Source organism: Colletes latitarsis, chromosome 8 (assembly GCF_051014445.1).
Source record: "Colletes latitarsis isolate SP2378_abdomen chromosome 8, iyColLati1, whole genome shotgun sequence".
NCBI lineage: Eukaryota > Metazoa > Arthropoda > Insecta > Hymenoptera > Colletidae > Colletes > Colletes latitarsis.
This window is the reverse complement of record NC_135141.1, coordinates 7,278,553-7,302,587: the sequence shown is the minus strand read 5'-3', so window position 1 is coordinate 7,302,587 and position 24,035 is coordinate 7,278,553. Positions and strand designations below refer to the sequence as shown.

The window sequence follows — 24,035 nt, the reverse complement described above, 5'->3', positions numbered from 1 at the left end:
CCGTGTTGAAAAATTGACCGGGAAATCAATTAAGAAATTGCGAAGCGATAATGCAAAAGAGTATGTATCTAAGGAATTCTCGGCGTATCTCGAAAAGGAAGGTATAACAAGACAGTTATCAATCCCTTACACGCATCAACAAAACGGAGTGGCCGAACGTGCAAACAGAACTATAGTTGAAATGGCACGAACTATGTTAATACAAGCAAAACTACCAATGAGTTTATGGCCAGAGGCGGTGAATGCGGCAGTTTACATCAGAAACAGATGTCCTACGAAAAAGTTAATGAACACAACGCCCTATGAAGAATGGACAAGTGAAAAACCATATATTGGATTTTTAAGGATTTTTGGGAGCAAAGTTATTGCCCTAGAAAAAGGAACGAAAGTAAATAAATTCATGCCAAAAGGTAAAGAATATATTCTAGTAGGATATTCACAAGTAGCAAAAGCCTACAGACTATGGGAGCCTGGAACAAAACATATAGTACTAAGAAGAGACGTTCGATTTCACGAAGAACTGAATGATAATTCGGACGAAAACCTTGATTTATTCGAATTTCCAATGCAAAACGAGGAGAAAATAGCACCAGAAATTGAAGCAGATGAAGAAGAGTGCAGTGCAGAAGAATTAATGGAAACTGAATTAGAAGAAAATTCAAGCTTCAAAGGAAATACAGAAGAAGAAACATCGATCACCAAAAGGGCAAGAGGCCGCCCTAAAATATTACGAACCGGAAATCCAGGTAGGCCGAAGAAGATGTTCCATGTCGCAAATATAAGTGATGTACAATACACGGAGCCAAAAACGTTAGCACAAGCTATGGATAGCAAAGAAAAATCATTGTGACTAGCAGCTATGAAGAAAGAATATGATTCTCTACTGGAAAACGGAACATGGCAACTAGTAGAAAGACCAAACAATACGAAGGTACTCACTAACAGATGGGTATTCAAAATAAAGCAAAATCAATACGGAACTATAAACAAATTTAAGGCTAGATTGGTAGCACGAGGAAACGAACAAAAGAAAGGCATAGATTTTGAGGAAGTATTCGCGCCCGTAGCTCGGTACGATATCATTCGCACTCTTTTAGCTAGTGCAGTAGAAAATGAAATGCACGTTCATCATATGAACGTAGTCTCGGCGTATGTACAAGGAGAGTTAACAGATACAATCTACATGCGACAACCCGAAATGTTCGTCAAACAAGGTGAGAAACATAAGATATGTAAATTAAATAAACCATTATACGGTCTTAAGCAAGCAGGGAGAGATTGGTATCAAACCCTAGATAATTATTTGATAAGTATTAATCTGGAAAGATCTAAAAGTAATCCATGCGTTTATGTAGATAGCACTAGAACTTTTTTTTTTTTTTTTTTTTTTTTTTTTTTGTCGTGGGGAAAATCTTCGAAAGACTCCCTCCCACCTCCTTGGGGAGAGGTGGGAGGGGTGTGTGGGATTCCCCGCGCCCGTACAACGACAGGCGCGGGACCTACCCACTAAAAACCCCACGGTGACCCTTCGGCACGCTTTGGGAGGATACCGGGAATCGCTCGAAGCATTCTTCCGGTATCCTCCCCGTGCCCGCGCTTTCGCGCCCATCCCCCGGGGGGACAATCGGTCCCCCCAGTAGACACACTGCCTCATAGCGGCGGGACGGGGCCACTCCATCCCGCCGCTATCCGTCCCGGGGCCGCGTTTAGTGGCGGCTGCGAGCCCCAACTCGCACCCGCCCGCGACCCCGTTTCCACCCCTCGGCGGCCGGGCGTTCATGGCCGCACCAGACCGCCGAGGGTGCCTCCCCTTGCGTCGGACCGGTAGGGGAAGGCTCTCCTACCCCCAACCGGTCCGACCCGGCGCCGCCTGGCGGGAGGAGGGTCCCCTCAGGACCCCCCTCCCAGCCTAGGTCATCCGCCACGCCGAGGCGGCCGCCCGCGACGCCTCGCGACCGGGCGACGACCTCGGGCAACCGCACGAGCGCGAGCTTCAGCGCGCCGCTGAAGCTCGCGCTCCCTCCCCGCGGCCTCCTTCTGCAACATTACGTTCTCGCAGAAGGAGGCCACGGCCCTCCACTTCTCCTCGCTGCCGAGCATGGCGCGCACCACGCCCGGCAGCGAGACATCCCGCCCGACGACGCCGACCAGGACACGGCGCTCCCCCTCCCACGCGAGGCATACCTCCAGGGTATGATCCGCCGTGTCCTGCTCAGCGTCGCAGTGGCAGCAACGCGCCGTCGGCTCCTTCCCTATCCGGCACAGGTATCTTCCGAAGCTGCCATGCCCGGAAAATACCTGTGCCAGCCGGTAGGTGAGGCTGCCATGGCCTCTGTCCAGCCACTCCTTCAGGAGTGGCCGAACAGCCCCGACAGTCCGGTGCCCCGCGGTTGGCAGAGCCAGCCGCTCCTGCCACGCGAGCAACACGGACTGCCGGGCCTGGCGCTTCAAATCGCCCCAAGCAGGTTCCTGCCCGCTCGGGACCGCCCCCACCCCCGCGCGACGGTCGACGCGGTGCCGGTACATCACCGCGTGCGACCGCGCGAGCAGGTCCATGGGCGGCATCCCCGCTAGAACCGTCGCCGCCTCATGTGACATGGTCCGATACCCGCGGACGACCCTGAGCGCCATGCGCCTCTGCACCCGACGCAGCATAGTCATGCTGCGCCGGGAGGCAGCCAGGTCGTCCGCCCAGACGGGGGCCCCGTATAGGGCCACCGACTGGACCATTGCCACATAGAGGCGACGAACTCGGCCCGCCGGGCCCCCCAGGTTGGGCAGGATCCGGCCCAGAGCCGCAACCATCCTTTCCAACCGGGGGACCAGGCAGCGGAAATGCTCCTCGAAACGCCAGTGGCTATCGAGGATCAGCCCCAGATACCTGATCTGGGGCTTCACCTCGATGTCAGCCCCACCCACCCGGATCAGAGGGGGTGGCGGATCCTGCCGAGGTGAATGAAACGCAATCACCTCGGTCTTATGGACCGCCACCGTCATCCCCATCCCCCTGATCCGGTCGACGACGCGTTGCGACCCCTCCTCCGCGCGACGCATGGCCCTCCCCCAGTGCGCCCCGACGGCCAGCACCAGTGTGTCATCCGCATAACACACCGTGCTGACGACTACGAATATCATACTAATTATATACGTAGATGACATATTAACAGCTTCCAAAAATATACAAACAATTATAGAAATAAAACAAGTATTAAAAAATAGATTTAAGATGAACGATTTAGGAAAAGTAAGTAACATTCTAGGTATACAAGTAGAAAGGGAACACGATTTATTTCCGATAAAACTAAACAACGAAAATATATCATGGAAACTTTAAAGAAATTCGACCTAGAGAACTGTAAACCCGCCAGCACAACCTCGCCAAACGAATCGTTTAATCATATTGATGTATCCGCTACGAACACAACGGAGGTACCGTATCAGGAACTAATTGAAACCTTAATATATTTGTCAAATTCTACGCGTCCCGACATAACATATGCGGCAAATGTTCTTAGTCAATTTAACACTAACCCAACAAATTATCATTGGAAAGCGGCCAAACATGTATTACGTTACCTTAAGAGCACTATAGATTACGGAATAACTTATACGCGAAATGATAAGCGCTTAGAAATATATGTAGACTCTGACTGGGCAGGAGACGAAACTGACAGAAAATCGCGATACGGTTATGTGGCACTATTAGCTGGTGGACCTATAAGGTGGGAGTCTAAAAAACAAAAATCTGTAGCATTATCCACAATGGAGGCAGAGTATATGGGAATTTCCGAAGCAACGAAGGAGGCTATGTACCTAAAAAATTTATTATCGAAAATGTATCTTTACGATTTAGTCGGACAAAGTATTACTATATTCTGCGATAATCAAAGTGCCATACTGTTATGTAAAATTAATACTTTTCATCGTAGAAGCAAGCACATCGACATCCGCTATCATTATGCAAGAGAAAAACAGGAAAGTGGTGATATTGATGTGCAATACACAAGTTCAGGTACAATGATTGCGGATGCTTTAACTAAGTCACTACCAAAAATAAAATTACAAACCTGCGTGCGCCTGATGAATGTAACTGAAGAACGTAGTCACAAACACTGAGGTAAATGCAAAATGCAATTCGAGTTTAGGGGGAGTGTTGAGATAGAAACTCGTATTGCCCGCCATGTGCGAGTGAGTGTGTCTGTACGTATTGTATGTGTGTGTCTCTCTCGTCATTCGGCTTCCGGTCGGGCGATGTGTTTTTTTGTTGTGTTATCCACCATGTGCGTTATGTATCGTATTCACCTGTATAGTTATAATAAACGGTAATAGTTACGCTTATAGTTACACAAACATACCTCAACTAAACCCTAATCCACGTCCAACAATTTTAATTTCTCTTACTATACAATACCGTTCATCAGCTTTGCTTCGTATTTTTTTTCTTTCCACGTCCTACTTTAACATACAGGGTGTTTGGCTACCCCTAGGAAAAATTTTAATGGGCGATTGACTGAGGTCAAAATAAGACGAAAATCAAGAATACCAATTTGTTGATGGAGGGAGGCTTTGTTAAAAAGTTATTAACGTTTAAAGTTCCGCCCGTACTGAATTTCTTTCTCGAAAATGCGCCAGATTTCGGGAGTGTGTCTATTCACTAAAAATGATCTCAATTGACCTCCGCAACCAAAAATAATTTTTCCAAAACTATTTGAAATTTTTTTTTCCGTCCAAAAATTTCGCACCTTCTTGAATTTTTTTCTATAAAGTGAGGGGTAGGATTTCGGGTGTAAGCGAAGAATTTGCATGAATTCATCCCTGGACATCGCATTAGAAAAAAAAGCTGCTCCCCATTCCTGGGGCCATAAATAAAAAGCATTTAACGAATTTGCTTCATACACTCCCCTAGCGTACAAAATCCCAATAACACAAGTAACTTTCTGGTTGAAATCTTCCAATCTCCTTTCAAAACACGACGTGCTTCTTCTTCAGTACAACTTCTTATATGTTGTATCATGTTTTTGGTTCTAATCAAATGAAAAGCACTGCTTACGTTACCTTCCATCACATTTCGTTTTACGTAGCTAGTAGGCCCAGCGATGTCTTTGAAGATTTTGTGGAAAGGATATCGACCACTAGAGCCGCCCACTTTCAATTTCGTCCAAGTTGTTCCATCGACTGCTATTTCTGTATCACAGAATGCATCCGAATTTTGGGACGATTCCGTAATACTTGTCTCATTCTCAGATTCAGAATCGGATAGGATACGCATCCTTTTTCTGCGAAGACCTAATTTCAGATGATTTTCTTTTTCACTGTCTGATGATTCCCCTGCTTGCATACTTTCATCAGATTCCAAAATCTCGATTTCATCCTCGCTTTGAATCACTTCATTTTCATCCTCTTCAGAGCCAGAACACTCCTCATAAATACTGACTATGTTTTGTAAAATTTCATTTCCTCTTCTAGGCATATTTAGATGATGAAGAGGGGTTTTTTGTCAAAATAGTATAAAATTGAGGTTCCCAATAATATTACTAATTCAAAAAATATTCTAGTATTTTATTTTTCGATACTCGAACTAAGCAACTGAAACCTTCAAAATCTCTTCGCACTCTGACATCAATTGACATTCTGCGTTTCGTTCTTTCTATTATTGCTTATCGGCAATAGTTGTTTATCGCTTATTTCATTTGAGATAACGATATCGGATAACGGATCGAAGTATTGTCGGTACATTTCTATTTATTATTGATGTGGTGTCTGCATGTGTACTCAAAATTTTGTCTAAATTACGATCAATTACGTCAAATTGACGCATATCCGTAGAGATAGGTATATCACATTGAGAATTTCAATATTTCAACGCTCTTGAAGAAAATAGACTTGAATATATATTTACCTTGATCAATGGATAAAAGTCATTACAAGAGATAAAATAAAAATGCAAACGGGTTTTGTAATTTTCCTTATAAAATTCGAAATGCGTCAAAATGACGCATCCCGTAAACCTAGTATTAAAGTTTTTTTTAAAGAATTGTCCATTAAAATATTGAAATAAAGTATGTATTGCGTTTTTACTTTTGAATATGTCCGTTTTTAATTATTTCTCCTCCAATTTTCATTGTCGATCTAGGTGTACGCTCAATTTTCTGAGCAACTGTATATATTATAATCTTTATAAACCTAAATAACACACTTGACGTTAATTGAAACATGACAGGCAAACAATAGAAAACAGAATCAAATTGTTGGAAACATAATAAAAATTTTGTACGTTGGTATATTAATGAAACGCTTGAAATTTAGTATTTTATGTTTTTACATAAACATTTTTATTATATACACCAGAGTATTGTAGCGCTAGCTCACACTACAAGTACACCCTCACCGCCGCGACACACCGCCTTCCCGAAAAAGCACGTGGGGGGGGGGAATAGGCAGGCGGTGACACAGAATTAGGTAAATCCGTAAAGAAACACACGGCCCCGATTCTAGAACGTTCCTAGGGCTATTTTGTTTCGCCACAGAACTGATGGCAAGAAATTTGTACGAACAGTGTGAAATCAACAGTAGTGACGACGAACTTCCTCAGCGTCTAACAGAGTGGTGAGGATAGCAGACATATCCTACCGCACCAGTCACCTGGATGTGTGCTCGGCATTTCGCTCAATTTCAGGAAAACGGTAAGGAACACTAGAAATACGAAACAGCTGAAATACGACCTCGCGATAATTGGTATACGATTCCAAGTCTCGACTGCCCAGCATTTCTACTTTCCGACTTATGTAAGGTACAAGATACCATAATGAAAAAAAAATTTCGTAAATTTCGAAAATTTTTTATAATGAAAATACACGTTTTAAGACCCTCTGCTCATATTGTGACTATTAATAAAAAAGAAATTTTTTTTTGTTTCTATACTATTAACATGATTGCTCATATTAAATGGTTGAATGAATTTCAATGAAACTTTACATTTAAATTTTAAGTTCTCAGCTTCTGGATAATGATGATTATAGTTTTGCGTCTTGTAGTTTTATAATTATTTCAATACATATACATTATTTGTAAAAATTTTTTAAAACGTTTTGTATAAATCTTAAGAAGGTTCAAAATCAAAGAAATTTTATCTCTATTTTTTCTGTCTGCTGTTACAGCAGTGACTCATTAAGGTTAAAAACGACGAGGATGGTGAAAGAAGGGGCGTAGATATACATACATAGCCCAGTCTTCGTAGGTTTTTAAAGGGCAATAATTAAAAATAAAATTCTATTACATGAGTAGCAGTTAACATATATAACATATATAACATTTGATTGTGTGCAACAAATTGATACGGTTATTGAAAAACATAGCAGGAAAAGTCAGGAGTAATCTATTTCTGTAGCAATTCATTTTTCTATTTAAATCATATCTTTACAGAATATTTGTTACCGAAGATTGTTACAGCGTGTGCACGGTACTGACTAAGAGTGGTTTTTCATTTTAATTAATCCTTAATTAACCCTTTACGAGTGGGACTGCTTTGAACAACATTATTCTAAAATATTTGTGGAATACGTTTTTAATGTGGGGTAATTATTTAGAAAAGGGAGGGTCTCACCAATTTCGATCATTTCTTAATATGTTGTAGAAATTAACATTCTGAACAACTTTCTCCTATACATATAACCACCACTCGGCCTTGGTTTCCGAGATTTCTCTTCATAAAGAGCGCTACTACCTCAGCGTCGAATCGCCGATTGTTTATTGTTTCTATACATACATAGAGTCGGCCGGCAATGGTCGCATATAACGGGTGTGCTTAAAATCTCGATTTGTGTAGCCGGACGCCTAATGGCGGCAGGCATAAAAAAATCTAACCCAACCCTTATTTAAACCTAACTATTTTACTTGTCAGTACCTAATATAATGGATTAGGTCTGGGTTAGATTTCCATATATCGGCCACGCATTCATTTTCTATTTCAATTTTGTTTATTGATATTATCAAAAGTGGGAAACAATTTCGGCCATTATTTCGAAAATTTCATTATTCGATTATTAAAATCATATTGTCGACGAAAGAAGAATTCAACTAAATAGCCTACATAATGTATTTGGCGAGTTTCATACTTCGGAATATTCGCCCTTTCTTCTCGCCATACACGTTCGATGTTCTGCAACTGTGTATTTGTCTCCGGATCTACAAAGTTGATTTTGTGGTTGACTCTCAAGTGCCTAAAACCTTCTTTATTGAGACAATCGTACGCTTTCCAGCAATCGCTTATAATCGTGGTATCAGGTTTGATCCAATTTCAGATCGTTTCGATTAATGTCTCGGATGATCGATCTGGAACTGGAATAATAATAATAATATACGTTTGCTCGAACGTTCAATTCCTCCGAAAATCCACTGGCCAGTTAAAAGTCTTCCCTTATTAAATTTCCGTTTACCAATTTTGGCCTCATCCACTTCAACAATTTCATTTTCACCTCCTATTGGAACAGAATGTTTTTCTGTCCATAAAAGATATAATTGGCGGCAAAAGCTGGTCCAATCAACTTCCGTTGTCGACGATATTTCCAGCTCATTTTGGAAAAATTTTTTTTTTGGTGGTTTCATCATTAAATGGTAACCGACAAAGCGACAAATATCTTGTATAGAAGTATGCATATCATTAAACCACGTATTTTGGAGAGCACTAATTTTTGACTTGCAATATATTCTCACTCGTTTTTTATTTCGATTTTTTTAAATATAGCTTGCGTAGCAATTGAATTTGCGATTAAATTTCATTGCTTCTGTATTTTTACACTTACTACAATACATCTCACCATAAATCACTCTTTGTTCTATTAAAAAATCAATTAGTGTATCATAATTATTGCATGTATAATACTTAAATATTCATACAACTTCATTTCGAAACCTTTGACAGCAATGCGTTTAAAGCGATATCAATGCAGAATTAGATTTAGCTTGACACATTATACATTATTTGGCATTGGTTGTCATGCCGATTAATACAAACAAAGAAAATCGGCGATCGTGTACTAACGCATACAGAGTCACAGACATATACATATAGACAGAATTCATTGTAGTAGTAGCAATCTTTTTGAAGAAAAATCTCGAAAATTAAGGCTGAGCGGCGGTTAATATGTATGGGAAAAAGTTGTTCAAAATGTTGATTTCTACAACATATTCAAAAACCATCGAAATCAGTGAGACCCTCTCCTTTCTAAATAATTACCAAAAAAATTTTCGAAATTTGTTTTCCCTTATGGTATCTTATACCTTACATAGGCTGAAAAGTAAAAATGCTGGGCGGTCGAGACTTGGAATCGTATGCCGATTATCGCAAGTTCGTATTTCAGCTGTTTCTCTTTTACAAGAGCAAGAAGGAAAGGCTCACACTAGCGTTGCTTATCGTTTTCCCAAAATTGTGCGAAATGCCGAGCTCACGTACAGGTGACTCGTGCGGTAGTATATGCCTGCTATCCCCATCACTCTGTTAGATGCTAAGGAAGTTCGTCGTCACTACTGTCGATTTCGATGCACTCAATTATGCCCGATCTGGCCACACTGTCGTGGCGTGCTACCAGTGCGAGGTTGTTCGCCGCGTGTGCAGTGTCGTCGCGTATCACCGCATCGAACAAAGATAGCGTTGTGCGTGCTAATTACTGTATGTGTTTAAATAATTAAAATTGTTAACCCACTGTCGGTGGTGTACCGCTTCTCATTGGGGTGACACAGTACTCTGCATTCTTGATGCTCTCTTCCCTAGGCCACAGCTTTATCGTGTGAATACAAGAGCTAGATCAACAAGTTGTCGACGTGAGGTTACAGGCGTTCCAGCCCCACGTTGGACGCCACAGATCCATGCCCCGGCAGTGCTACCTGAAGCTCTTCTGCTAGGCCGCCACGCTGCTCCCGGAAGCGGAATAGATCAAGTAAGTCTAGAGAAATTTCCCTTTATCAATGCCGATGGAGTCACGACGTAACAGTTTTTATCATTTAACTGCTTCACGACCAAGGACGAGCTATCTCGCCTGTATTATTTACCAAGATAGGAATTCTGGTTTGAAGAAAAATCAATTTACAAAACATCTTAGCAAATAGTAAATGACACATGTTGTTTTTAAGAACAGTTTCGCTTATTTTTCTTGTACTTGATGTAGTTCAAAGCATGCAGTAACAGATAATGCAACATTACAATGTTGACAAAGACAAGTAGTTTTTTTGCGTAAATCATTTTTTGGTAATTATTTAGAAAAGGAGGGGCGGTTCTCGCAGATTTCGATGATTTTTTGAATATGTGTAGAAATCAACAACTTTTTCCCATACATATAACCGCCGCTCGGCCGTAGTTTCCTAGATTTTCCCTCAAAAAGATCGCTGCAACTACAATTCATTCTGTCGATACGCACGTGTCTGTGGCAGTGTGTGTGTAAGCGTTAAATCACCGATTGTTTATTGTTTCTATTGGTAAATACTGTAAGGGCGCGACCGTAGTTCACAAAGCTCCGTAATCGGGTGAGTATGGGGCTGGATAATACAGCTGTCATACCAGTGTTGTATATTCTTCCAAAGAAAGGTGTTTCTAAAAAGTGCAGTAATGTTTTTGTCGCTAAATAGTGTATTGGAATTCACAAATTCAACACATCAATGAAGAACACTAAGTTTTTTTTATTATCATGTGTATTTATTTAATGGTAAATATTTCTTCACCCTTCTCAACTAAGCCTGAAGAGATTCGGTAACTTAAAACTTTAAATGTTTTGGGCCTCCGATTAGATTGTTCAATGTGCACTCGATCTTTGTTTTTTCTCCCAAGAATGGAAGACAAATCAATTTTATGTCATTGTCTTTACACAATTTATCAATTGTAAATCCCGTATTAACCATGATAGCGTCATTTTTTTCTAAATAATTAATGATGTTACTTTGTTCAAAAATTACATTATCGGAAGTTCTACCACCATACATGTTACTTATAAAACATATAAGGCCACCAGGAGTCACTTCGGTCATGTACTCAATACTATATCTATGTTTATACTGTGAATACGTTGATATTTGGCAACATAAATTTTTAGGTTTTTGTATAAATATTTCTGTGCAGTCTAATACAACCCTCACAACTTTGAAATTATTGAAACAAATTGGAATATTCTTCGAAATTTCATTCGTATTAGGAAAATAAATTGCTTCTTTTAAGCAGTCGTATAAAATGTCAATGGTGTTTAAAATAATTTGTCTACAACTGGCAATTGAATATCGCGTAAATAATAATACTTTTAGAATTGAATATGAAATATTGTGGATATGCTAATTTTATTACTTCTATTATCGTATTTAAAAGTTCAAAATTTATCTTAGTTAAAGTAATTAAATTTTCATCGCATGAAATAGTGTCTATAATACAATCAGTTATTAGCTCTTCACTTTTTAGTTGCACACCAACATCTACCAGTTTTCTAATACTTTCAACTGTTCCAATACTTTCATTCTGCCTTATATTATAAATGAATGGAACAGATAAATCAACATGAACATTGTTTAAGACACAATATGCTTTAATTGTGTTCTTTTCTCTTTGAAGACGACGATTTCTTCTTTCGTCACTTCCTTTTTCTTTTACTGTATCATGTGTTGTTCTTGCCTGTCCTTTCGCTAAGTTTAGATCAAACCGAGTACCCTTCGTCGTGGACCACTTCCCACTAACGGCATTAGCGGGAATTTAATTCTCCAGTGAGCAAACTGCCTCACTGGATCCCGAGAAATATGCTAACCAAGTCAAACCAATAAGCACTGTGCTTCTAGGGCTTATGAAGAGAAGTGTCACGGTCCCCAACCATATTGAAACGGTCCTCATGTTAGGATTGGTGAAGAATGCAGTCAGTCAAACAAACCTTTCAAAAGAGGTCTGCGTTGCAACGAACATGCACACCATTTGTCCTTATAGGACATGCTACCTTTAGTGCTAGGTCCCTTGCCACCGCAACAAGTCGAAAAGGTCCAGGTGTTTCGAGAAACGTAATCTTTCCCCTCTATAAGAAAGACTGTGTTGTCACGGAAGATAGTTATATCTTCGACTGTTATTGCTTTCCTCAGCATGATGTCATCAAGCGCTCTTAGGTCCCACAGACTAGCCGCAAAGGGTGTCAAATAGCTCAGACACAATGGTTGGTTGGTTGCGGATATCGAACAATTCCTCAAAAGAGAAACATCCCATTGAACAACTAACATTAGTGCCATAGATAGGTACATGATATGTATTATCTGAGCCCCTGAAGTTTCTAAAACCTAAGCCACACATCCTAGCTGGCTGGTTCACATTAACTTTGACATTCTTAATGCAGTTTGTATTGTGCAAATCGTAATCTGAACTAAGACCCTTGACACAATTGTCGCTACCGCCACCAGACAAATAGCCCCACTCTCGCCAGTGCTCTGTGTGATTACAGGGAGCTGCTTCAGTGTAATTAAAAAACTCTGCAGTATTCCTATCATGTGCGTCATGCCTATGCGCGACTATAGGATCCCACAATACCTTAGCATTTTCCAAAGCTGCTGTGCAATCACGCAAATTAGCAGTATCTACCGGTACTGGGCTGAATGCGGTATTCTGAGTCTTTAACAATTCCACCATTCTTTTATACTCTGATCTACAGTTGGCAATACGCTTCATTGTGTCTTTAATTTCCATTATGTTGTTCTCACAAATGCGCCTAATTTCTTCCAATTTTTTAGTTTCCATCGCCGGAATTTCTCAAAAATCAAATGCTCTTGCAAATTGTGTCCACTTGAGCAGCATTTCCGTCAACCCAGCATACGTAACCAAATCAACAGCTTTCTCCCTTTTAGCCTCGACATGAGTTAAAGAGGTTGCCTGTCTCAGTTGCTTAAGCAGCGGATTATTTGCATTCAGTCCAGCACCGTCTAAGGAGCACAACGCTTTAACCGGGGGTGTAACAGCTCCCCCAGCTACGTCGACCAGCATGAGCAAACACACCAACACAATCAAACTACTAGCCTTTTCGGTGATTCGTTGCACCACTGTCTTCTCCTTCTTGACAGCCCTCTTCTTACGGCGAAGGGTTGGCGGCGGTACATTCCGTGCCCTTACTAAAACTTGCCGTTGCTCAACAACTTGGCGGCGAGCAGTCGCCGCCAATTTTTTCAGCTTATCGGCAGCAGCCTGCATCTCTGCTGCAACTTCCACCGCGCTTGTGTGGGCGCGAATGGTCTTCCTTTTCTGGTTCACCAAAGCACTCGTCCTAATCGTATTGCAATAACTATATGTTGTTAGAGATTATTGACTATCTCTATCTGTTAAAGTACTCAGGGACTTTAACGTGGGTCCGGATGAGGAAACAGACAGGGAGAGAAATTGTTACAAGTTTTTCAATAAATTTTTTATTACAAAAATATAAATGAATTCTTTACAAAATTATAACAATAAAAACTAGAAACTAAAAAGAATGACTGGAGGGTGGCTCGCTCTCTGGCCCCGTCTCCTCTTTGTTGTCTCCTTTTTTCTCATTGCTGCGGAGGCTTTCTATCACAAAAGAATCCGCCTAATAAATACTTTTGCGGACAAGTCAACAATCGCGCGCTCGTCAGCTGTTTCTCGCGCTCCAGCGACAGTCTGGTGTACTTGGAGGGGAGAGCTGGCTGGCTATCTAACGCTCTAGCTAGTGGACTGTATTTTCTTCTCTTTCTGGTCGATGAGATTCGTTTCCTACGATCTCACCGACGCGCACAACTGGGTAGACGAGGCTTTCCTCCGTTCTACGGGTTCTCTTTGCAATGCCACGGACGGGAAACCAAATGGAGGTTGTAAGGCTCCAAGAGGCTATATCCCGCGAGCACACTCACCGTGCGGATGGCGTATGGACACCACCCACGCAAGAGGACGTCTTGTCCTTGTTCGGCTTCCTCAACGGCTGCTCCTCAGGAGCGACCTGCGGTATGCTCACGTGGTTGCCAAGCCGGCGATTCCTTCATCAAAGTAACGCCCGGCAAAGGAACTGGCCTGCGGCTCACCGGTTCAGGACTCAATCCCCTGCAATTCCAACCAGCCTACGTTCACAGCTCAGTGTGGTCGACTCACAGCTGGTAGTGGGTGTAGCGATGGAAGGAAGGCTCTTCGAACTCTTTGCTCCACCGTACGCTTAGGCTCTAGTTATTGTCCCCTCACGACGGTATATTGGAGCGGGTTCTCCGACGCCCGATACACGGAGAGCACCACGAAGTGATATCCTTCCTGAATATCTATCTTCCGGTTGCTCCTACGCCGTATAGCTCTAATCTGGTCGTTGAAACTTTCCACCCCACCGGTCGGTGTACTCTCAGTGGTACACAGGACGGGTGATTCCAGTGGGTTTCGTATGACCTCTATGAACGGTGAACTACCACTAGGTGATACCAGCATGTCGGTATCAGCCTTCCAGCAGCTTTACCCGAATAATTGGAAGAAGACTCAAGGCGATCCACACCGAATCTCCAACGTCGCAGTCGCATCCACGACTTGCAACGTTCAATCACAATCCTGCGTCTGCGATCGCTTCACACTCGGCGTGCCGTGCAATCGCTACAACGTCAGGCAGATTGTCCTATCTCTGGGAAAATCTCAAGTCACGATGACGAGATTTTCCAATAAATTGTTTGTCCGCAAACTGATTCTATTACGAGGAGCGAGATCGACTCATCTTCCTCGGAGCTCGTAGGTAAATGGGAACGCGATCGTCACAAGGTCCACTCTCGATCGCCGACGGCTTAAGAATGAACCGTGACGATCTGCAAGCAGCGACGGCCGCGCAGAGATGCCAGATTCAGCACCCGGTGCTTTCTCACACTATGCCAGATCACGCGTACGTGAGCTCGTGGAGTTTCGGAAAGTCGACAAAGGCAAAATAACGCATACCCTCTTTCTCGATTCTCCGAAGTTGCCCGAAGTAATTTCGGACCGCCTCGTGAGAGTCGAGAGAGAAAGGCTCACATTTGCCTTCTCGCTCTTAACAACTGAAATCCGACCTCCCGTCTACGGCATACGATTTGGAATCTCGAGCCGTGATTCTCGACTGCCCAGGCATTTTTACTTTCCGACCTATGTAGGCGCACATAAGCAAAGTACCCATAATGGAAAAAAATTTTGTGAAATTTATTTTACGGAAATACACGTTTTAAGACCCCCTGATCATATTTTAATTATTGAAAAAAAAGAAATTTTTTTTTATTATACCTATGTATGAGCGTACATATGTATATTATTAATACGATTGAGTATAAATGGCTGAATGAATTTAAATAGAACTTTACATTTAAGTTTTATGTTCTCATTTCAAAGTCCGATTAGTCTTTGACTATAATCAGCCCATGAATAATAATGATTATATCTCTTGTTTCATAGTTGTTCCGATACATAGGCGTGATTTATAAAAGATCTTTTAAATGTTTCATATAAATTTTGGGAAGAATTCAATTTTATGTAAAAAAACTTAAATAAACTTTTTCTTTATCTTCTCTAGAAAAGAAAAACTTTAATGAAATCGTATACATTACAGGGTGTTTGGCCACCTCTGGGAAAAATTTTAATGGGGGATTCTAGAGGCCAAAATAAGACGAAAATCAAGAATACCAATTTATTGATGGAGGCTCCGTTAAAAAGTTATTAACAATTAAATTCAAAAATTTCAAATCGTTCTGGAAAAATTATTTTTGGTTACAGGGGTCAATTATAAGCATTTTTGGTGAATAGACATATTCCTGAAATCCTACTCACTTTCGAGACAAAAAATCGGGTAAGTGTTGAAACTTTTTGGCAGAAAAAAAAATTTTACAAATCGTTTTAAAAAAATTATTTTCGGTTGCAACTGTCGATCGCAATCATTTTTGGTCATTACATATACCCCAAAATCCTACGCATTTTCGAGAAAAAAATTCCTTACCGAAAATCTAATTTCTGGCCAGAAATGTCTGCCCGAATTTTCATGCGAATCTTTAAAACGTCATAATTTCTGAACGGATTGGACGATTTTAATGTTTAAAAAAGCAAACTACGCGTATTTTGGTGGAGAATATGTACAAATCGCAAAAATATTCGAAAAGTTGGTCCTTGACCACGCAAAATGGGAAAAACCCCATAAAAATGGTCCAATTTTCAAACAGCCATAACTCCTACAATAGTGAATATATTTCAATGAAACTTTTTTCTGAAGCAGAGCTCAAGGGTACCTACAAAAAAGTATTAAACAACTTTTTTGTAGGACGTCAAATAAAATTACTAAAAATCAAAAACGAATTTTTAAGAAAAATCGACAGGGTGCCTAAATTTTTCGACGAAAAAAAAAAATTTCAAATCGTTCTGAAAAAATTATTTTCGGTTGCGGGGGTCAATTACAATCATTTTTGGTGAATAGACATATTCCCAAAATCCTACGCACATTCGAGAAAAAAATTCAGTACGGACGAAACTTAAAACGTTAATAATTTTTTAACGAAATCTCCATGAACAAATTAGTATTCTTGATTTTCATCTTATTTTGGCTTCTAGAATCTCCCATTAAAATTTTTACCAAAGGTGGCCGAACACCCTGTATATGCTTACTTAAATCGCATTGAAAACGAATACCACAAATGTTTTAGAATAATGTGCAAAATGGTTTTACTCGCAAAGGGTTAATTGAGAAATAAATGCTTGGTAATTAAAAACAGCAGTAAGCAGCTTAACCGGCTGGGATTTTCGCTAAAACAAATTGAAAACTCGATTCTAACAAGGAAAAATTGGAATGACACCCGGGTTTGGGTTAAGTTTTACTGCAAGATATTATTAAAGTTATTACAGCTACTTATCTTCAAAAATAGAACCAACTTTACCAACAACCAGCGTGGCGTGAATGATGACGTATTTGGCTGCAAGTTCGAGCTTCTTTTGCTCTGCAGGTTCGAACCCTGGTAAAAGAAATCTTTTTTTGTTAATAATATTTTAATCGTACACTAAATGTGACATTATATTTTTGCCTGATCTTCGAATATTTTTTTTTAAAGTTGAATTTACCAATTACATTTGTTACGTATGCCGAACGTTTCGTTCCCCAATTTTTCTGTACCACTTGCGTGCATTAGGAAAACGCCCTGCTACTTATCTACCCTTTGGAATGTAGAGTCAGTTCTCACGAGATACAGCTGCTCGGTGACTAACGCAATTCGGAGATTACCAAATATGGTAATGTCTAACGTGCATTTCAATCCTCCCCCACGGATTTTTGGGTATATAAACCCCTTGATTTTCTTACTCGGGGGATCATAATCGTACCGTCACGTTAGAGTCAACGTCACGTCTCTTGTCACGCGTATACGATTTGATAGTCAGTTGTATCTTGCGAGATCGGGCTACCGTACCCTTTCGTATCAAACCATATAGAATCCGTGAACCGGCATAAATTCTATTGCGGCTTTTATTTCCAACTGACATACCCCCGCATCGCCAGTGCGTCAACACCGTGCAAGGTCATTTTAGGTAAATATAATCATTCTTTGATCGCGACATAAGATACACGAAACACTTGTATTTTATTTGTTGATTTAAGAATATATCTACTTTTATTATCAAATCAGAGTTATCCAACTTCTTTAACCCATAATTATATAAAGCGATTATTATTAGTTAAACGTTTCCATAATAATATAACCTTACCGCTCGGGTTATATTATACTTAATAATTCATAGTTACGAGTTGAATTAACACATCCCCAAATCCAAATACAACCTCTTACAACCTAGTGGCTCCTCGATTACGCATCGAGTTCGTCCACGCAATCTATTACCATCCCAGCGGCTCCCCGATTACGCATCAGGTTCGTCCGCATCCTACAGCTCCCTGATTCCGCATCGAGTTCGTCTGCGTTTCTTCCAACCACCTAGCAGCTCCCCGATTTCGCATTGGGTTCGTCTGCGTCGTTATCAACAATCCTAGTGACTCCCCGATTTCGCATCGGGTTCGTTCACGACGTTTCACCCTCCTACGGCTCCCTGGTTTCGTACCAGGTTCGTCCGTACGTGACTCCATCCCAGAGGCTCCCTGATTTCGCGTCAGGTTCGTCCTCGTTATCAACTATCCTAGCGGCTCCCCGATTTTGCATCGGGTTCGTCCGTGTACCTAACTAACAAATTGATACCATATTCCATACTCTCTCTCGCACTCGCCAGCCACGCGCGCTGCACGGCCCTGGCTCGTAACACATTTATCATGTGTTATTTTCAATATATGAAGTACATGAATCTAGATGGTATTTCTCGTAAAAACAGTCAAAACATAACAATTTTAAACACCACGTACATCTAATGAAAATTCTGTTTTCACAGAAATTACAAAATTTTGTATTTAACTCTGATGGAAAGGTCGCTTCATTTACATTGATATAATGTGAATGATTTTCGGATTTCGATTTACTTGTACCTCGTACTTTTTACCTTATACTTCAGATAAAAAGGGATATAACTGGCTAAAACAGTTTTATGATAGTACCTGCTAACTCATGTTACTGTTCTAAAATGAAACGCTACGTTTTGTACCTATAAAAATATTCGACTATGTCCTTTTAAAATTTAAAATCCAACCCATACTTTGTATCACACTGGCAAACGGGATCACTTTCTTCATTCCTTTGGTTTTAAACGGTTTGATGGTGAGGATCTCGTGACTATAGCTCGTATGTACATTAATCAAAAATTAATGTATTCACGAGCTCTTTTTTCATTACGTTAGTTTAAACATTTCAATATTACACATTGCATAATTAAATAACAGTTTTTTACATTTCCCTCCTGATGGAAGAGACCACCACCTTCCCGTGGCTTCCATTGAGCGGTATCGTGCACGTTATTAATTTCTATGGATCGATACAATCATTTTTTTATGCAAAATTAAGCCAAATCAAACATATAATATTTAGTTCGTCATAACAAATTGATACGGTTAACTCAAAATATATCGACGAAAATCATTATTAATTAATTTCCGCAACTATTAATTCTACTATTTTGTTTATGTTATAAAAAGAAGAACTCTTCTTATTGAAAAATGTCACATAATGCACGATACTGGCAAAGAGTGGACTCTCATTTTAATTTATTAATTTTCAATCTTAAAGAATTTTGATTTTGACAAATCATATTATTAATATACATATGTACGCTCATACGTGGGAATAATAAAAAAAATTTCTTCTTTTTCAATAATTAAAATATGATCAGGGGGTCTTAAAACGTGTATTTCCGTAAAATAAATTTTACAAAATTTTTTTTCCATTATGGGTACTTTGCTTATGTGCGCCTACATAGGTCGGAAAGTAAAAATGCCTGGGCAGTCGAGAAACACGGCTCGAGATTCCAAATCATATGCCGTAGACGGGAGGTCGGATTTCAGTTGTTAAGAGCGAGAAGGCAGATGTGAGCCTTTCTCTCTCGACTCTCACAAGGAGGACCGAAATTACTTCGGTCAGCTTCGGAGAATCGAGAAAGAGGGCATGTATCAGTTTGCCTTTGTCGACTTTCCGAAATTTCACGATCTCACGTATGCGTGATCTGGCATATGTGAGTAAAGCACCAGGTGCTGAATCTGGCATCTATGCGGCCGCGACCGGCTCCGTCGCGCAAGCGCAGAACCGGGTAGCGACGCCTCGCGCTGCTGAGTCCGGGCTGCTACGCGCTGCGTGGCCACGGCGCGGCGCTGCCGCGTTTCATCTATCGATCTTTCTCCGATAGATCTCTTTTCTCTCTCTTTATCAGCGCTAACAACACAATTCCTAGAATTTGTTCCAAAACTCGAGAATTTCAGTGAAGCTAGCTTGAAAAAACACGTAAATAGCCGCGGTATACTAATCTGAACGATGGAAAATTTCCACGTCAGCACAACCATCTAGAATTACGCGAATTCAATATACATACGGGCATCGCGGCCGAGTTTCTACGTCTCGGACTCACGCGATATTTAAACACAAATAATTAATAAATTCTATTTAGCTGGCTGATTTATCCAATCCACAGAGGTAACAGTTGCAGTGGTAGTATTTTTAATTATTTGTATTCGTTCCTCGACGTATCTCCGATGTACATCTTGCTACCTACCTGACACGGTGGCTCTCTTAATTCGGACGGCCCTGAGCGCGCGGCGATTCGTCAGTGTTTTTCGTTAATAATTCAAAAACGAAGCTCCATCCGACATTTTTGCAAAGGAAATTGTTGTTCAGAATCGTCTCAGCTACCCCACATTTCCGGTTCTTACACCATTTACGGGACACCCTGTATATGAACGTTCTCATAAATCGAGAATCGTTCTATCGCAATGCGGAAGAAGAGATTTAATTTCTCAATTCGCCGCTTTTTCGCGATGGTTGAATGCCGCAGGAAAGGACATCAGATGGAGGTTGTAAGGCTCCAAATGCTGCCCAATTCGCAGTTTCTCACCGTTCTCGTATGCGTACAAGGCGCGGAGTGGTGTAGCCCTTAACGGCGCACGTAGCGTCTTACGTTTAAAGGAGCTTACATCACGGTGCTCCTTATGCGTTGCTCCACGCACAGGGTACATACACACTGGCGGTCAAGGAGCGTTGCTCGAGCAGGTTGAAAGCTAGGAAGTCCGGAATTTCCTAGCTCAGACAGGAGAAACGGCAAGCCCACGTAGGGTATCGGCCAGAGACCACCCTAGGGTTGTTATACAAAACCGTGCGGATAATTCAACTTGTCGCACGACCGCGTCAAATGCAGCATTCCGTTGAGCCATCAGTAATGATTGGGCCGTAACACTTGGCTGTGACTGAAGTTTCGACGCACAGGAAACGAGAAAAATCCTCGTTTCCGCTCTCATGACCGCATAACCCAAGCGTCACATGAAATTCGGACGAAAACCCACAGTCTTTTAAATTTAGACTGAAACTTCGACAAGCGGGAACCGGATTTTCCTCGACTCGCCTCACACGACCGCGTAGTTCAAGCGTTACGTGCAATTCGGCGAGATTGTTCAGTCGTTAATCGGGGCTGATAAAATGCCTCACCGATTTAATTAATTGCGAGCAGCAATAGAACGTTTTCAACGATAAGTTCGAATGTTCTCAGAACCATTTTCGTAGAATCTGGTTTCGTCGCGGAGCGGAATCGATGGTCGATCTGCTCGCTGCGGGGATCAGCTGTCGAGTGTCGATGTTAAGAAGCGAACAGACATCCGCAGTCGCAGCCACGAGAAGAGAAATCTCCACCTCGCGGCGCTATCCCTGCTCTTCAATGTCTATCTCTTCTTAATTTGAATATTCCGCTACACTCTCTGTTTATGGATCTTCGACGATCGATCCCAAGTAAACGTTATGGGTCGATCACGTGACTGAGAGCAGGCAAAACTCGTGTTTGGTTTTTCTAACCTGCATCGTTCCGTGTACCGATGTACGCATGAGAGAGTCTCTGGAATGTCGCGTACACGAAAAACAATACCGTACGAGGAATTTATGGTTCTTAGTTATAGTTCACGTTAAATTGAATATTTTTCTAAACGGTTCCTAAATCCGTCAATTAACGCGATATTTAAACAAATTGAATTGTTATAGAATATTTTATATTACAAAAGAATTGTTAAATACTAGATTAAAAACATTTAATTTTTAATTGATTGATGAAAATTGAATAGATATTAATTTACCGTATAATTTAACTGATTTGTTATAGAATATTTTCATTTGTAAAAGAATTATTAAATAGTAGATTAAAATTATTTAATTTTTAATTGATCGATGAAAATTGAATAGATATTAATTCTGTTAGGGGGAGGAGGTTTGAAAATACCTCGCCTAACGGGGGTCCGGATCTCGAGGGAAGAAACAGATGGAAAATAAGCGTTACGATTATAATTTTACTTTCGCTTGATCGCCTTATGCGACTAAGCCGGTTATTTAATTAAATGTGTCTCTTAAATACAAGCGATAGAAGAAATTGGGGGGGAAAACTCAGACGTCTGGCTGACGTCTAGAAAAACCGTCCCGTCGATTGGTCTGATGGCTCGCGTCGCGCTGTTATGGAATAGAAAGAGAGAGACGAGTTTTGGCGTTAAATACCTGACAACGTTAGTCACGTTGCGTGTCTTGCTCTTTTCCGCACGCTCCTGGTTTGTGCTTGTCGCACTCAGGAGCGGGAATCTCATCCGCCGCGATACGCAGCTAAGCTAGTGGACTGTATATGTGAGCGTTCCCTTTAAATCGGGAATCGCTCTGTTATTGTTGCGAGATCGGGGTTCGTATCCAGCTTCCCCCGCAGCCTTATGAGAGCGGAGAGTTTCCTCCAGTCTCGGGTAATTGAGAGGCGGCCGGACTTAAAATCGCCCCGTTGTTATAATGAGATTTAATCTCGTTTCTTTCGCAACTGCAACTTTTGATTGACGCAGGAGAGGGTGAACAGAGGGAGGTTGTAAGGCTCCAACCGTCACCCGGTCCTCGGTCCCTTACCGTCTTCGTATGTGCGTACGGAACACAGTGTGGTGCAGTCTTTCAACGGCGTATTTGACGACGTACGTTGGAACTATCACACTATGGCGCTGTATCAGTTCCGTTCTACGCACAGTGGCCGTACAGGACTAGCGGTCAGTGAACAGCGCTCTAGCAGGTCGCCGGAAGCTGAGCTTGGAATAACTCGTCCCACGCTCGGACTGGAAGACCACTCAGGGTATATTCACCACGAAGGCCTCTATAGGTGGGAGCAAGACCGTTCGAAAATCAAGGGGGGATCGAGTCTTAATCTCGATGCCTCTCACATGACCGCTGTTTGCAGCAATACGTGGAAAATGTCAGGCTGACATGAACCGAAGTTCACTGCTGACTGGAAATCACGGTGATACGAACGAGTTTCCGCAGTCTTTTAACCGGGTCGTACTTACGAATAAATCGATTAACTAGCTGATTCGGCAAACGGAATTCCACGTGGGTTACTGATACGAATTTGCTTACGCAATCTAACCAGTAAAGCTACGGCTATACGTCGCTTGTCCGCTTAACGAAAGTTCGAATAACTCGAACTATTCGAATCTGCGACTGAATCAGCCGATGTGTCACAAGATGTTTCTTCAACGATAGCTCGAATAACTCGAAGCGATTCGGAGATTTTGGGAATTCTGCGGAGCGTGATCGTTTACCGATGTGCTCACGGCAGGATCCTGATTAAGAGTGACGGACGAGCACGAGCTGCCAAAAGGTACGCGTGAAAGGGGAAATCCTCCGACACGCGGCGCTGTCGCCGTATCATTTGACCGTCTTTTTCTAACGTATAAACGTACCTTTTCTCTGTACTCGTACGTTGAACCGATTGTTCGAACTCATACGTTACTTGGTCGATCGCGTGACTTTCTGAAAAAACCCGAAAATTATGGTTTTTCTAGTTTATATTGTGTCGCGTAACGAACGCCGCGACCGAGAATCCTCTGGCCGGTTACGTACCTCGAAAACAACACTGTTTAACGAATTTTATTTTATGTTAAAATACCTCGAATTAATGCAATATTTAAACAAATTTATTGTATAATTTAATTGTATTGTTATCGAATATTTTATTTTACAAAAAAATTGATAAATAGTAGATTAAAATTATTTAATTTTTAATTGAACTGCCGCTAGAGATTTGGAAGAAGCCGGTGCGGAAGTAAAGGATGAGGACGTTGCATACGTGATGTTAGCAGGTCTGCCAGATAGCTACGAGAACCTCAATATGTCCTTAGCCAGCCTACCTGACGACAAATTTACGTCAATATGGAATATGAATATGAAAGAAGAATATCTAGACCGAATCCCGCAAATGAACCCTTTAACGAGGCACTGCACGTAAGAGAAAAAGTTCAAGGCAAGGGAGAAACTAATGCAACGAGCGATGGCTTTAGGCAAGCACCCACATGTTTCAACTATAAAAGAACTGAATACATTGCTAGCAACTGCCGGGACAGAATGAACAAAAGTAGGTATAGAGAAAAATCCAGGACCCAGTATAAACCAGAAGGAAAGGACAGAGATAATGT

General features: G+C 41.4%; 3 protein-coding genes across 4 annotated transcripts in view; 1 reads left to right on the top strand and 2 right to left on the bottom strand.

Moving 5' to 3' along the window:
- The window catches only part of LOC143344360 (uncharacterized), a 266,822-nt gene that overhangs the window by 238,888 nt on the left and 3,899 nt on the right, over window positions 1-24,035 (top strand). The gene's annotated exons all lie outside the window — the stretch shown is intronic.
- On the bottom strand, window positions 4,877-5,470 carry LOC143344576 (uncharacterized). The gene has a single exon (XM_076770747.1). The coding sequence runs from the start codon at window positions 5,468-5,470 to the stop codon at window positions 4,877-4,879; it is 594 nt and encodes a 197-aa protein (XP_076626862.1).
- Window positions 8,015-8,607, bottom strand: LOC143344575 (uncharacterized). The gene is made up of 2 exons (XM_076770746.1): window positions 8,369-8,607; window positions 8,015-8,279 (listed from the first exon to the last, which is right to left on the bottom strand). The coding sequence occupies exons 1-2, from the start codon at window positions 8,605-8,607 to the stop codon at window positions 8,015-8,017; spliced, it is 504 nt and encodes a 167-aa protein (XP_076626861.1).